The 15016-nt window shown below is 36.3% G+C and overlaps 2 protein-coding genes across 2 annotated transcripts; both read right to left on the minus strand.

The window, feature by feature from the left end:
- Positions 1-5645: 5645 nt before the first annotated feature.
- Positions 5646-6128, minus strand: LOC147544232 (uncharacterized). The gene has a single exon (XM_086635659.1). The coding sequence runs from the start codon at positions 6126-6128 to the stop codon at positions 5646-5648; it is 483 nt and encodes a 160-aa protein (XP_086491785.1).
- Positions 6129-7480: 1352 nt separating this feature from the next.
- On the minus strand, positions 7481-14554 carry LOC147544233 (protein FAR-RED IMPAIRED RESPONSE 1-like). The gene is made up of 5 exons (XM_086635660.1): positions 14502-14554; positions 14306-14392; positions 13038-13813; positions 12269-12900; positions 7481-7687 (listed from the first exon to the last, which is right to left on the minus strand). The coding sequence occupies exons 1-5, from the start codon at positions 14552-14554 to the stop codon at positions 7481-7483; spliced, it is 1755 nt and encodes a 584-aa protein (XP_086491786.1).
- Between the last annotated feature and the right edge of the window lie 462 nt (positions 14555-15016).

A 15016-nucleotide genomic window follows, 5' to 3' on the forward strand; every position in this document is an offset into this window, starting at 1 on the left:
GCGGAGCGTGGGTCCTGCATGAACTGACTAAGACTATTTACAACATAAGTGATATCAAGACGAGTAACTGTTAAGTAAATAAGACGACCAATAAGGCGACGAGACACTGAAGGATCCTGGAGTGGATGACCGTCGGTGGGACCAAGCTTCGATTTCTGATCCATGGGAAATGGGGAAGTCTTGGAGGCCGTGAGGCCAGAATCTTTGAGGATGTCGACAATATATTTCCGTTGACAGAGAAATATTCCCTTGGAGGACCGAGATACCTCAATACCTAAAGAGTATTGAAGGTGGCCAAGATCTTTGAGGGAGAATGCCGAGCATAGAAATATCTTGAGAGAGGAAATGGCAGCATCGTTGTTGCCAGTAATGATGATATCGTCAACGTAGACCAGGACATATAAGGAGGTGGAGGATTTGCGATAAGTGAAAAGTGAGTAGTCAGAGAGTGACTGAACAAAACCTCGTTTGAGAAGAACGAATGAAAACTTGGAAAACCATTGACGGGATGCTTGTTTGAGTCTGTAAAGGGACTTGCTAAGTCGACATACCCTTGTTTCTCCCTTAGGAGAGAATCCGGGTGGCAGTTTCATGAACACTTCTTCATCCAGGTCTCCCTGGAGGAAAACATTATTGACGTCAAGTTGATGAAGGGACCAACCTTTGACAGCTGCGATGGAAAGAAGTACTTGGACGGTGACTAATTTTGCGACGGGAGCAAAAGTGTCATTGTAATCAAGGCCTTCGACCTGAGTGTATCCCTTTGTGACCAGACGAGCTTTATGGCGTTCAATGGACCCATCGGCTCGGAATTTGATTTTATAGACCCATTTACAGCCAATGGGTTTCTTACCAGTTGGAAGATGAGTAAGAGTCCAAGTTTTATTGGATTCGAGAGCTTTAATCTCAGTAGCCATTGCTTCTCTCCAATGAGGTGAAGTCATGGCCTGAGTGAAAGAGGTTGGTTCGGAATGAGAGAGAACCGATGTTAAGAAGATTTTGTGAGAAGGGGAAAAGGAGTCGACGGACAAAAAATCAGTGAGAGGATAAGGAGTATTTAATTTTGAATTCGAAAAAGGTAAGGAAATGTTGTTACAATCGTAATCCGTGAGATGAGCCGGGGGTCGGCGATTGCGAACTGGTCGACTTGTCATAGAATCATTTAATTTATCGGAGGTGATGTTACCTGGGGTGTCTGTAAGATCAAGGCCAACGGGTGTGTCGGCAGAAGCCGGAGTGTTTGTAGAGGTTGGAGTGCCTCTAGAGGAGGTAGAAATGGAGGTGCCTGTAGTGTTGTCCATAGAGGCAGGACGGTCCAGAGACGGATGTGGACTCGTTAGGAGCTCCCCCTGGGAAGGGACCGAGGGGTTGCCAGCAGGCAGTGATAGCGGTGCAGTGGGCTGACCCGAGCCCAGTAGGTCGGGAGAACGCGGTGCCGGCTGAGGACTAATCCCGTGGTCAGTAGAGTAGTTGAACGAACCATCGTCCCGAATGGATAGGAACGGGGCCGATGGTGATGAGATCGGTCGATCAAATTGTTGCATCGGGAACCGATCTTCTTGGAAGGTGATGTTACGTGAGGTAAAAATCTTATGGCTAGTTAAGTCATAGACACGGTATCCCTTTTGGCCGTTAGGATAACCGATAAACATTCCACGTGAAGCGCGAGGATCGAATTTGTGTCGAATATTCGTGTTATGCGCATAACATAAACAACCGAACACTCTAAGATGGTCAAGAGACGGTGGAGAACCGAGAAGGACTTCATGAGGGGTTTCCCTTTAAGAATGGGTGTCGGAATTTTGTTGATTAAGTATACGGTCGTAAGAACACATTCCACCCAAAACTTGAGAGATAAGTGGGCTTGAAAACGTAGTGCCCTAGCCACATCAAGTATATGACGGTGTTTGCGTTCTACCACACCATTTTGTTGAGGTGCGTAGACGCAACTTCGTTGGTGAATGATTCCTTTGTTGTGAAATAATAGTTGGAGTTCACGAGAAAGAAATTCCGAACCATTGTCGGACCGTATTGTTTGTATTTGAGGGAAAAGAGACTAACCATTACCGGAATAAACGTTTGAAATATTAGAGCGAAATTGAGTTATTGTGTAGTTGATAAAATTGGAAAGAATAGTAAAGGTTTTTTATTTAGAATGTAGTAAATAAACGAGTCCATGGGTATATAGACCAAAATTAATTTGATAATAAGTCTATAGACCATTCTTCTTAGATTATGGATTTTTGGTCCTTTTACAAGAAGGGTATAAAGTATGGCTAATTTATTGGGTGATACCAAATGTATCCCAAATCAAAAAAACCCGGGTTTTTTGAATTTACGAGGGTTTTAGGAAACTTTCCCAAAACCCGTGGGCGTGATTTGTGGGGGATCTTTATTCAGCCGAAACAGATTGGATACCAATCTTCATAAAGACACTTTCTCTCTCTAAACCTACTTCATTTGGGATTTCAATCGGTTTAATGTACCTTGATTTTAGGATAAATTTAGGAAAAAACGGTTAGATTCTCACGAAAATTTCTCTCTCTTCTATAATCTGTTTAGAAACAAAATCTAAACTTTCCCAAATCAATTTTCTCTCTCTTCTTTACAGATTTAATATGGAGATTTATTAGCCAAAAATATGGAGATTTATTAGAAAAACAAAAGATAGAAACAAATCATAATTTCTCTCTCCTCTAAACAGATTTGGAAATCAAATTTTCTCTTTCCTATTATCTGAATCAATCTAGGATCAATTTAGCGTGATTTGGGGGTTAATATACAAAACATATATATCACTTTCTCTCACTTAACTTTCAGTTTTGGAAATAGTATATTTTTCTGGGAACATTAAAGCAGCATTTGTTTTCGTTTTTACTCATACATAAATACAAATCGAATACAAATTATGAAACAAATACGTAAATTATGTATTATTTATGACGAATAAACCATCATTAGTCAAGTATACAACGTAATTTATCAAATGTATTTGGGTCTTGTTCAGTAAATTACACATACTTTGTATTACATAACACATAATTTCTTTTACATTACACATCGTTTACATTCTGTTACCAAAAAATCGTTTACACTATATTGTCGAAGAGCATATGTAGTCTTGAGCAGGACAAACAACATCTACACTATATTGTCGAAGAGCATATCCAAATGATTTTGCACCACCAGGAAACAAATGACCAACTTCAGTAGCAAATTCCATAAGTAACAACAAAACTGCAAAAAGAAAACATATACATTTGTTAACAAAACAAACAATTTACTAGAAACGACATGTATAATGGAATAAATTATGCATACTGTTTGTTAAACTTCATAATGTGTTAGAAGACAAACATAACGTTAGTTCGAATCACAAGGTCACTGTTATGTGAAAAAATATGTATAATATGCAATAAATTACATATAATTTTTGGAACATTTATTGTACTATAAACGGCAACTGTTTTGTGAAAAAAGTACGCGTAAAGTACATGTACTTTATATCCAGAGAAAACAATGAATCTGAATATACCGCAAATCTGAGTCCGTCAGTGAAGATGAATCTGATCTGAAAAAAACTTCAGTAATGATTAAACGAAAATCTTAAGATACATACCACGAAAATTGAAAGATATAGAACATACCTAGATTCAATAAAACATTAAATATGATATAAAGATCAAAAATTTCATTATTGATATTAAAATTTTAGAGAGAGAGAGAGAAGTTTAGACTTCCATTTCAGATCTATCAAAGATGGAAATATATATTATGAGAAAGATCTACAATTGAATCGTTTTTTCAGAAATAATACATAACAATTTAATACGGTTTAAAAAATTAACTATTAGATCTTAAAAATGAATCTAAATACAAAACAGTAATATCAAATACATGAAAACAAAAACGAAATCTTACAAATGAATGTTCTCATTATGATTTTAGCAAAAATAATTACCTTCAAGAATTGATCTTCGATAAGTTTAATGGAGATGAATGTAGAGTTCTGATGTTAATAGTGGTTAAACAACTAGGTTAATGTTCTTGAAAATGAGATATACTATATTACGGTTACATATTAGATTTGTTAATATTTCTTTCATTATAATTCTGATTGGAGAGAGAAAGATGGAGACAATTAAGGAAATGATATATACATGATTATTTTGGCAAAAACGGTTACAAAATATATGGAAAGGTTATAATAGGTATTAATAAGGATTAAATATTATAGAGATTTGATATTTCTCTCGAGATGAATACAAATGGACTAGATCTCTTTTATGATGATTAATTTGGTTTTTAAATCCTTTTTAGGATTATAGAGGATTAAATCTCCTATTAGGACCCTATTTTTGGTCTATAGACTCAAAAATTATAAATAAACCCAAGTACATCTATGGTAATAAAATATCGACAACCAAAATTTGAAGTGATATTAAATGGTCCCCTAAATCTATATGAACTAATTCAAAAGGTCGAGATGAAATTGAAGTACTAGGAGAAAAAGAGAGACGCGGTTGTTTAGAGATCGGACAAATATCACACGGAATTTTATTCACGAATCCACTCTTAATACATGGATTTTTAGAAACAATAAAACTAAAACAATCTAAAGATGGATGGCCTAGACGCCAATGCCATAAATTGAAATTACTAAAAAAACTAGAAAAAGTAGAAAATATCCTAGGTTGCGTGCGATAGAAGTAGAGTCCGTCATGAGGATCACCAAGTCCAATCGTCCTTGTTGTCAACGGAACCTGAAAGATACAAGATTGAGAGTCTAAAGTAACACTACAATCAAGAGATTTGGTAATTTCAGAAACGGAAATAAGATTTAACTTAAACGATGGTATCTGTAATACATTAAGTAAAAGAAAATCTTTACCAAACGAGACGGATCCAATGTGAAGGACATGAGAACGAGATCCGTCTGGTAATCGAACATAGTAATGTGGAGGTGCTTTCGTATAGGAAGAAAAAGATGATAGGGTCGCACAAATATTCTTAGCGGCGCCCGAGTCGATGACCCATGGTAATGAATAAGAAGAAATACCTGCTAGGTTGACTAACGGGTCAGTGGTGCCCAAAACCAAGGTGCCTCCAGCAGCATTGCCTTGTTCATATAAACAAACAAGAGGATGGTATTGCTCTTGGGTCATGGAAGTCGCTGAAGGCGCCCCCTGTTGTGACGGTTTAGAAACCGAACCGTTAACTACCGAACCGGCTAGCTGAGTAGGGCGCTGACGTGGCGGGTAGCCATGTAGTTTATAACACGTGGCCTGGAGGTGACCATGCTGATGACAGCTATCACAGTAGGGTCGGGTTCGCTTTGGTCGGATTCGGTCTTGACGACCGGATCGATCAAACCGTCCGCCCGAGGACTGCTGTCCGACAGCAAGGGTGGCAGCTTCCGAGCTTGCGAGATCCGAATTTGTTAAGTTTTGTTGAATCTCCTCCTGCTTGACCATGCTATGAATTTTGAGGACCGATGGGAAAGGATCCATCAGGAGTATTTGACTCAGAATAGCGGCAAATCGATCATGGAGTCCTTGAAGGAACTCCATAGCTCGATCTTGATTGGATCGATCAATAAGAGCTTTTCCGTGACCACATAAACATGGTTCAATGGCAAGGAGAGATTAAAGCTCCACCTGATGTGATTTGAGAAGAGTAAAATAAGTTGAGACATCCGAACCTTCCTGTTTTAAGGTGGAAATAGCGCGTTTAAGTTGAAAGATCTTTGGCGCGTTTGTTTGATGAAATCTTTCATAAAGATTTTGCCAGATTTCTGCAGCAGATTCATCGTAAAGAATGGACTGACGGATGTTGGGATTGACTGAGTTGACAAGCCAGCTTGACACAAGGTCATTACATCTCTCCCATGCATGTAAGTCAATGGGAGTTGTTGGTTTTTGAATAGAACCGTCAACAAAGCCGAACTTATCTTTTGCTCGTAAAGCCATTTTCATCCCTCGAGACCAGGAGGCATAGTTATCTCCACTTAACAGAGGGGTAATCAGAATGGTGGTAGGTGAATCAGAATGGTGAATACCAAACATAGTAGAGGAGTTTGGTGGAGTACCAGGAGTGTAGTCAGAACCAACATCAGTACGTGTAGTCATGATGAAATAAGAGAAACAAATAAATTATTTTCAGAGAAAAAAAAATATTCTGGCTCTTATACCATGTGAGAACTATCACTTTGATAGTTCGATGGAGATCGAACGTGAGAAACAAAGAGAGAGATGCTGAATTAGTAAAGAAGAAGTATAGATTAATTCTTCTCTGTTGTGTTTATTATCAACAATGGTTACAAGTATTTATAGCCTACTATAATACAATCAGGGTAAATCTTTGGATAAAGGTTACATACAAGTGATGTTTATCTAAGATATCAATCTAAATTATAGTTGGTCTTCTGAAATCTTCTATATGGTGGAACCGGTGGGGCCGGTTTACTTGATCCGACCGGGTCGGTCGTGTGTGGCATATGGATCGGGTGGCTGATCCATATCCATTACTAACAATTTAAGACTATCAAAAGAGATCTCAAAGATAGAGTTTGTGACTGAGACATCTCAAAATTAAATGCTTCCACATCATCATAAGATGTCAATTGAGTTTTTGCATTTGAGAGGTTTTTTTTTCATACAAAACTCTAAAGACGTAGGTGACACTTAAGATTTTAAGATTGAGTCTTGCATTGGAGATGCTCTTACCTCTTCTTCTCCCTCTCTTGGTTTCCTTTTCTATCTCTCAATTTCAAGACCCTCTTGATGCTAACACTCGATCTCTTTCCCTCAATCTAGCTGAAATCACTCGGTTGCAAAGTCTATATCCCTCTCGATCTACTTAAAGGTTTGATTTTTACCAAAAACTAGAGTTTTCGCTATACCTAAATCTGGGGTTTAATAATAAGAATTTGCACAAATGTGTATTTAATTGGGTGTTCATTTTCGGTGGTTTCAAATGATTTAGACCAAGCTACTGAAGTTCAAATCGGTGGTTTCGTGTCGATTTTCTTCATGGAAGTTCTACTTGGTGCCATTAATATCGACTCCAGTAGCTTGCCTAAGATACTGGATTTCATGTTGATTTTCTTCACGTGAGTTCGACACAACGCCATCAAAATTGACTCCACTAGCTTGGGTAAGCTACCAGAGTCCTAATCGGTAGATTCGTGTCGAAATCCCTTGAAAGGAACCAACACTAAACTAACGATATCGACTCTAGTAATGTTGCGAAATAGAAATTATAGTGCTCCGGAATGGAACCTTAGTAGCAGGCTCAATTGCAATTAATCCTATCTTGTTGCTGATAAATCATGGAAATCATAGATAATTACTTGATAAATCATCAAATCAATCTATGACATCTCTTTTGGGTGGTGAATATTGTGAACTTCCAATCCTACTTGGTGTAGTTTGTGCTCCATTCATTCCTCTTCCAGTTCTTTCTCCTCATCATTTGTGCATTAATTCCTCAAGACAAATGTAGATGCCTCTTTTATGAAACTTGCGGAACCAGGTGGAATAGGATGTATTATCCATGATGATGAAGCAAATTTTATCATAGCAGTAGCAGACACTATCCGTGGGCTATCCAACTTCAAATCCAGCATGTTCACATCGAAAGCGATAATCAAAATATAATCAATTTCATCAACGATCAGAGTGACAAACTACATTGGCAATCGCGAAAATCATCTCAACGTCACTAACTCTCACAAAACCAATTCACAGACATCATATTCACTTATGCTCCCAGGGAATGCAACTCCAAAGCCGATGCTCTCGCAAAATGGGATAGAAAATATAGTCAGAAAAAATATGGAATGTAGTACCATCGTTTCTTTCTGATTTTAATCAGTAGCGTATGTAAGGATGTTGGTTTCTTTGCTAATATATCTCATAAAAAAAATCATTTGTGCATTAATTCAGGGTAGTTGGTGCTCCATTAATTCATCTTCCAATTCTTTCTTCTCATCACTTTTCCATTAATCCAAACATCACCCATGCCTATTGCAAGTAAATATTAACTACCCATTGTTTTCCTCAGGTAGATTCTCCCTTAGCTCTCTCAAGAAACGCTTTTTATTTTGGGTTGTGTTTAACACCAGGGAGATAATTCCATCGAAATAAAAAGTTTTCATGGAAAGTCTTCTATGGAATTTATTCCGTAGAAATGAGAGTTCTTTCGTTTGGTTGTCATTTATTTTTTCGTGGAATTACAAGCTCCGTTATTTGGGTGACAACTAAATTCTACGAATATAATATTTAATTAAGAGCTTTTATTTACTCTTTATGTAGTCAAAATGACGTTTTTACCTTTATGTTGCTAAAATGACATTTTCATCCTTATGCTGTCCAAATTACATTTTCAATCTTATGTCGTGCAAAGAGATTTTACTAATATAAAAGGGTAAAAATGTCATTTTAATATAACAATGTAGACAAATTTTTTTTCCACGTAAAGGTATGAATGTCATTCAGACCACATAAGGGTAAAAAAGTCATTTTGGTATTAGGACGAGGGTAAGAATGTCATTTTGACAACATAAGGGTAAAATGTCAATTTGATATTATAACATGGTAAAAATGTCATTTTGCTTACATAAAGCCAAAATATCATTTTGGCAACTTGGTTAACATGCCATTTGTTAAGAAGGTCAAAAATGTCATTTGCCTATTGTATAAAGTAAAAGTGTGTTTTGATAAATGTTTGGTTAAAATGTCATTTTAAACATACTAGGGTATATCCCGTGCCCTAATGCACAGACACTTGTATCAATCAGATGTTACGAAATTTATTGTTATACTTTATTGAGAGAGAGAGAGATTTTTATTAGTTATTATTTTTTTGTATTATTTTTTTGGTTTTTTTTTCTCTTAAATTAGTTTTTTTTTTTTTTTTTGAGAATTTAAATTAGTTATTATTTTATTGAAAGAGAGAGAAAGAGATTTTAATTTATTTTTTTATCCCTTGAAATATTTTTTTTTTCTTAAATTAGTTATTTTATTTCTAAGAAGGAAACGATTATTGTTTTTTAAATAGGTAACTTTATTTCTACGAAGGACTATATTTTAAATTTTGAGAAGGACTTCTAGACAATATCCTTTAATAAAAAAGGATGTTTGTCTAAGTCATCGTTTTCCCTTCTGTTTTATTATATAGATATGGAGAGAAATATTAGGTTTCAAGTATCCGAATATATTAAAATATTTTGAATTTTGACTTTCCACTTTCCACGGAAGCTAATCCGACAGGGGGGGGGGGGGGGGGGGGGGTCAAGGAATAAAAAGTGGACTATTTCGTTGAAATAGATTTTCTAGGGAATTAAAGCCATGGAATTATACTTCGTATCAAACGGTGGAAATACATATTTTCACGCAAATTCTTTTATTTTCGTGGAAATAGGTGTTATCAAACACACCCTTGGAGGAAAATTCAGTGACCAAGTACATATTATGAGCTATTCTATTAGCCCATAAATAAAAGTGTTTTATAAAAATTCATCTGAATCGTTTGGTATGCTTTACAAAAAATGCTTTTATATCTTAAAAATCTAGGATGTGTCATTTGGTAAAAAAAATGTAATTTTCGATTGTAGTTATTAAAATAATGTACTTTTACATTATATTAATAAAAAGAATATAAATATAAAAAACTAAAATGAAATAATATAAAATTATTAATTTTTTATGAACACATAAAGATAAAAATTTGAGAAATTTGAACTTTATGTAGTGGTGATGGTGGTTTTAATATTGGTGGTGATAGTAATATACTAAGAATTACGCTGTCTTGGTAATGGGAGGTGGTGCTTAATGGTGGTGGACGTTGATGATACATAAAATGGTCAACCATTGACTAACGTTAAGAAATCAAGAAAAGACCAGAAGTCCAACGGGTCGACCCGTCAAGGAAACATGACAGTTGAGTTCGAGCAGGTCTGTCACCTAAGTCCAGAATCGGGTGGTCGGCAAGATCATCTAAGGAGTTCCAACCCTGTTATGCCTAAAACACAACCAGGTCTACCCTAGGATTATCAAGAAGTGTAAGGGGTCCATGTAAGCAAGGCCGATGCCTTACGTCCTGAACATGGGAAGGCAGAAGCATGCCGCACGCTTACCGGCTTAATCATGAATATTCCTGAGGATCTCAATCGGCTACGATCCTAAGTGTGTAACTAACTTGGGCTTCAATAATCTCAAAGGAGGAAACATCTCCTAGAAAATCTATCAACTCGGTAGGATAGTTACGAAGTATCCTTAAACATAGGAACTTCCAAACCTCCAAAATACGAGATAAACTCAAAAGGAAACCCCAAATCTCCTAACTACAGAAGAGTAGTCCTAATCCCAAACGGTGGATCAAAACCGCTCCAGTTACACCGTCTATCACAGTCGGTCCAAAGCAGCCTATAAAAGGGCATCACATCATCTTCAACAAAGTACGTTTCCCAAGGATCAATCAATACTCAATACTTTAACTGCAGAGGGCATTCTGATTGTCTTGAGCGTGGGAGAGGTTTTCGAACTCTTTGCAGGCTTTTTTCCCACGTTTTCAAGAGCGGGAGCTGAAGGAGAAGTATCGATCATCCAGACGGAGTATGGATCACTCAGACTAATTCAACGATTCAGGATCAAAGTCTCTATCCTATAAAAGTCTCTATCCTATCAACGATTCTCTATCAAAGTCCCAATATCGAAAACGCGACGAACTCTTAGTGAATATCTCATCCAATTGATCATGAGTAGGACCATATCTTATAAAAAAAGAACCACCTACCAATCACCTTTTTTTGAACAAAATGGTAGTCAAGAGCGATATGTTTAGAGCGGCCATGAAAATCAAGATTAGCTATCCTCATTGTAGCACTCTTATTATCAGAAAGAATGTGGGCCGATGCCGAAAGGGCTCCCCGGTGGAGATAAATGAATACCAAGTCAGAGAGAACGAAGCCAACCCATGTATTATCTATAACAGTCGTTAGGATCTCTAAATATTCAGCCTTTAAACTAAATTATGTACTTGACATAACTTAGGAAAAAATATTCTAAAATCCGGGAAAAATTTAACTTTCCGGTAAATAAAATTATGTACTCGACCAAACTTAGAAATTTTTCCGAAAAAATCCCGGGGAAACAAATTATTTCTGGTAAATAAAAAAATTTACTAGACACAACTTAGAACAAATTGTACTAAAAAGTATTCAGTACATATTTTTACTCAAAACATAACATGCCGAAGCTTGGGCAGAAGATTGTTTTTCCCAAAAACTTAGAAATTTTTCCCAAAAAAACTTAGAACTTTTACGGAAAATCCACATGTACTGGACAAAACTTAGAAATTTTGTCCCAAAAAAACCCGGGAAACAAAATAATTTCCGGTAAATAAAAAAATGTTCTAGACAAAACTTAGAAAAAATCCCTTCGAAAAAATATATTCTCAAAACATAAAATAATGTTCGGTAAATAAAAATATGTACTCGACTTGACTTAGAAAAAATATATTCTGAACACTGGAAAAACTTAAACTTTCCGGTAAATAAAAAAAATTACTGGACAAAACTTAAACTTTCTGGTAAATAGAAAAATGTACTGGACAAAACTAAAAGTTTCACCTAATGCATTATGTTCAGGCACAATACACACTAACAAAATATAAGATAATACATTGACTTTAAACACAAATACATTAAGTTCGACAAAAGATACAAAAAAAATCAAAGCAGCACAAGGCTAAAATATGACTCTCTTCAAAAATTTGAAAAGCTCCCAACACTGTAAATGCTTTTCAAAGTTGTAGAGTGCCCCTAGTTTTTGCTGCTGATATAAAAACGATTTCAATCACTAAATCGCTTCGTTGCATGAAGCACGGTTGTTGTAAGAGAGCTTTTTACACCTACCGCATATCCGCTGCCTATTTCTAAAGTTTCCAGAACTTTCAATTCTTACAGAACGTGGTCTGCCCGGACGTTTCTTGGTTAAAGGAGGAAGTATCTTGCTGGCTTCCTCAAACGTTGTTGGTTGATCGAAAGATGGGACAGGGTTTATGGAATGACTATAAGTCTTACAGTATGCATCCGTTGTAACAACGGGATCAAAAAAGGATGATGAATCACCTCCATGCACTTTAATACACAATATGGCATGCTCACAAGGGATACCTTGGACTTGCCACTTACGACATGTGCATGTAAGAGCCCCAAGGTCCACAGAGTGACTCGGCATGGACATTACTTCATACACAAATTTACCTGATTGTATGCACTTCCAGCTACAGGCAACGTTGAATCTAGACTGCATTTTTCGTTGACCTTAGGGCACAAGAAAGAGTCCCAAGTTGCCGACTCAGATCTTCTGGCATTCATCATGTTCATAATTTTGATCCTTAACATATCTAGCATTACGGTTATTGGAAGAACTCTCTCATCCCTTATCCACGAATTGAAGGATTCCGAGAGCGAAGAACATATTAAACCGTACCTTTTTCCTGGAAAGAAAACATCAACCCAATGTTCCGGATTTACAGAGTGAAGAAATGCATCCACGACATTGCCACCCATGACTACGAGTTCAGAAGTGTACTTCTGAAAATCCGATATAGTAAGGGCTCTAGCCGCCTTAAACATGAGGGATTGGAAATAGTCCGACTTCTTCGCACCATTCTTTACACGTACATTCAAATTGTTTCTTAGATGCCAAACGCAGAATGAATGGTGCGCGGTTGGGAAAATGTTCGAAACTGCATTTATAATACCATTGTGCCTGTCCGAAATAAAAGTCAAAGACTCACTAATATCAACCATTTTCGCCAAGTTACAAAAAAACCAGGTCCAGTTTAGATCATTTTCTACATCAACGACAGCATAGGCGAGAACAAAAAAACCTGTAAAGTACATATTGCAGTAGGAAGAACAGGAAATTAATTAATATTTCAGCCTAAATCTTTAGGTTAGGAAATAAAAAAAAAAGCCAGTAAATAAAATTGTGTACCGGACGGAAAAATATTGGTAAAATACTTACTATCATTGCCATTCTTCGCTACAGCTGCAAGAATGCACCCATTGTCTTTCGTTTTCGCAAAAGTACCATCAACAAATATCAATGGGCGACAGTGCTTGAAACCTTGGATGCATGCTCCAAGAGCAATAAATATTCGAACAAAACGGTGGGAATCTTTATCAACTTGAAAATCAATTACACTATTAGGGTTAGAACGTGGTAGGGCATCAACATACCAGTTGAGTTTGGCATAAGAATCAACTTCCTCCCCATAGGCCAAAGAAATACTCCTGTTTCGAGCCTTATATGAATAGTAGTTGCTGAGTTGAATTCCATTGTCTTTCTTGAAAGATCTGACAATGTCTTTAGTACTTTTGGTCGGATTCTCCCTAATGTCATCGACTATTAATAAGCTAACAGTTTCGGTTGATAATCTTGGCTTATTCTCTGACATTATAAAGTCTTGACATGTGTGCACAGGGTTGTAAGCTTTTAGAACAAACATTGACCTTGACTTCAGGGGAGCCACAGCGTGAATGGTCCAAGAACATTTTGGGGATTTGCATACGCAAGTAATACGATCAAGATCATTCTTCAAATAATTAAAATTGTACCCGTGCTTTATTGAATATCGTCCAAGTGCATTTCGAAAGGCGTTGGCGCCTCCAGGGAATTCCTGCCCCAAATGTGTAAACACCTCAGGCCAGCTAGCAGACCTTAGAGGTTTAGCCCTGACAATGGCAGTACATGCATCCTCAACCAAGAGAGAGGAATTTCTTGAAAAATCCCGTGGGAGACTGCACAAAACAAAACTCTTTACTCAGAAAAAAATTGTTTTCGGATAAATCAGAACAAGAAAAACATATCATTGGCAGGAGAAAATTTAATTTAGGTAAGGAAACAGTTTTGTTTTCGGTAAACATAAATATTTACTGACCATATTCTTGTTCACGGTAAACATAAATATGTACTCACCAAAATTTTAAGTATTCATGTATACTGAACCAGAACACATTTTTATTTACCGTAAAGTAAGAGATGGTTATAAGTACACAACAAACAACAATATGTAATGACTTCCACACATACTTATTAGACATTTGTTACTGGTTCATATAAATGGCACAGGTAAATTATTATTAGGTAAGGAAACAGTTTTGTTCCTGGTAAATGAAAATATGTACTCACTAGAGTTTGGATTCCGGTAAATTAAAATGTGTACTCACCAAATTATAATTTTAAGTAAAACAATAATGAAACAGTAAAGTTCAAATTAGTTCCAAACTTACTTATTAGATACGTGATTGTGGTTCATCATTTCAGATGATGTTGCAGCAGAAGTAGATGAAGTATAGCCGAAAAAATCACGCTCCACCCTGGATAGAGAGAAAATAAAGAAGGTATGAAACAATAATTTAAAGAAAAGAAAAAACAAAATTCAATATCCATTGTATACTGTTACAACTAAGTTGAAGTTTGTTTCACCAGAGAGGACGTTGTGCAACAATGTCCCCAGAAAGCATTCCTTCAATATCCATTGTATACTGTAGGGAAATGAAAAATAAAGAAGGTATGAAAAGATAATGTACAGAAACGAAAAAAAAAACCTTTCACTTTGTCTGTCATTTTGGAATGTCAAAGTTTCAACATAGATTTAGATGAGTACTTGTTCATTTAGAAAAGGCATTATCATCTTCCTTAAAAGAACAAATGGAATATTCAGCTTCCTTAAAGTCTATCATTGAAGACAAATAGGATTTGCTCATTTAAGAGGCATTACCTGAAAAGGTTGGAAGATAAGAGCAGATTCTGGTTGGAAGATATTAAGACAGTGGGTGGTATAAATAGGTTGGAAGATGAAATTTGAAAACTTTTCAAAGATTTTGAAAGTGATCAATAAAGAAAGAGCGGGATCCCAAAAATTTCGCCAAAAAATTTGGAAAAATGGGGGGAAAACTCAGGATTAATGGAGGATAATTTAGAGAGAGAAAGAAAAGGAA

Source organism: Eschscholzia californica, unplaced genomic scaffold, assembly GCF_041429995.1.
Source record: "Eschscholzia californica isolate CP2 unplaced genomic scaffold, dmEscCali1.0.p SCAF_4, whole genome shotgun sequence".
Classification (NCBI taxonomy): domain Eukaryota; kingdom Viridiplantae; phylum Streptophyta; class Magnoliopsida; order Ranunculales; family Papaveraceae; genus Eschscholzia; species Eschscholzia californica.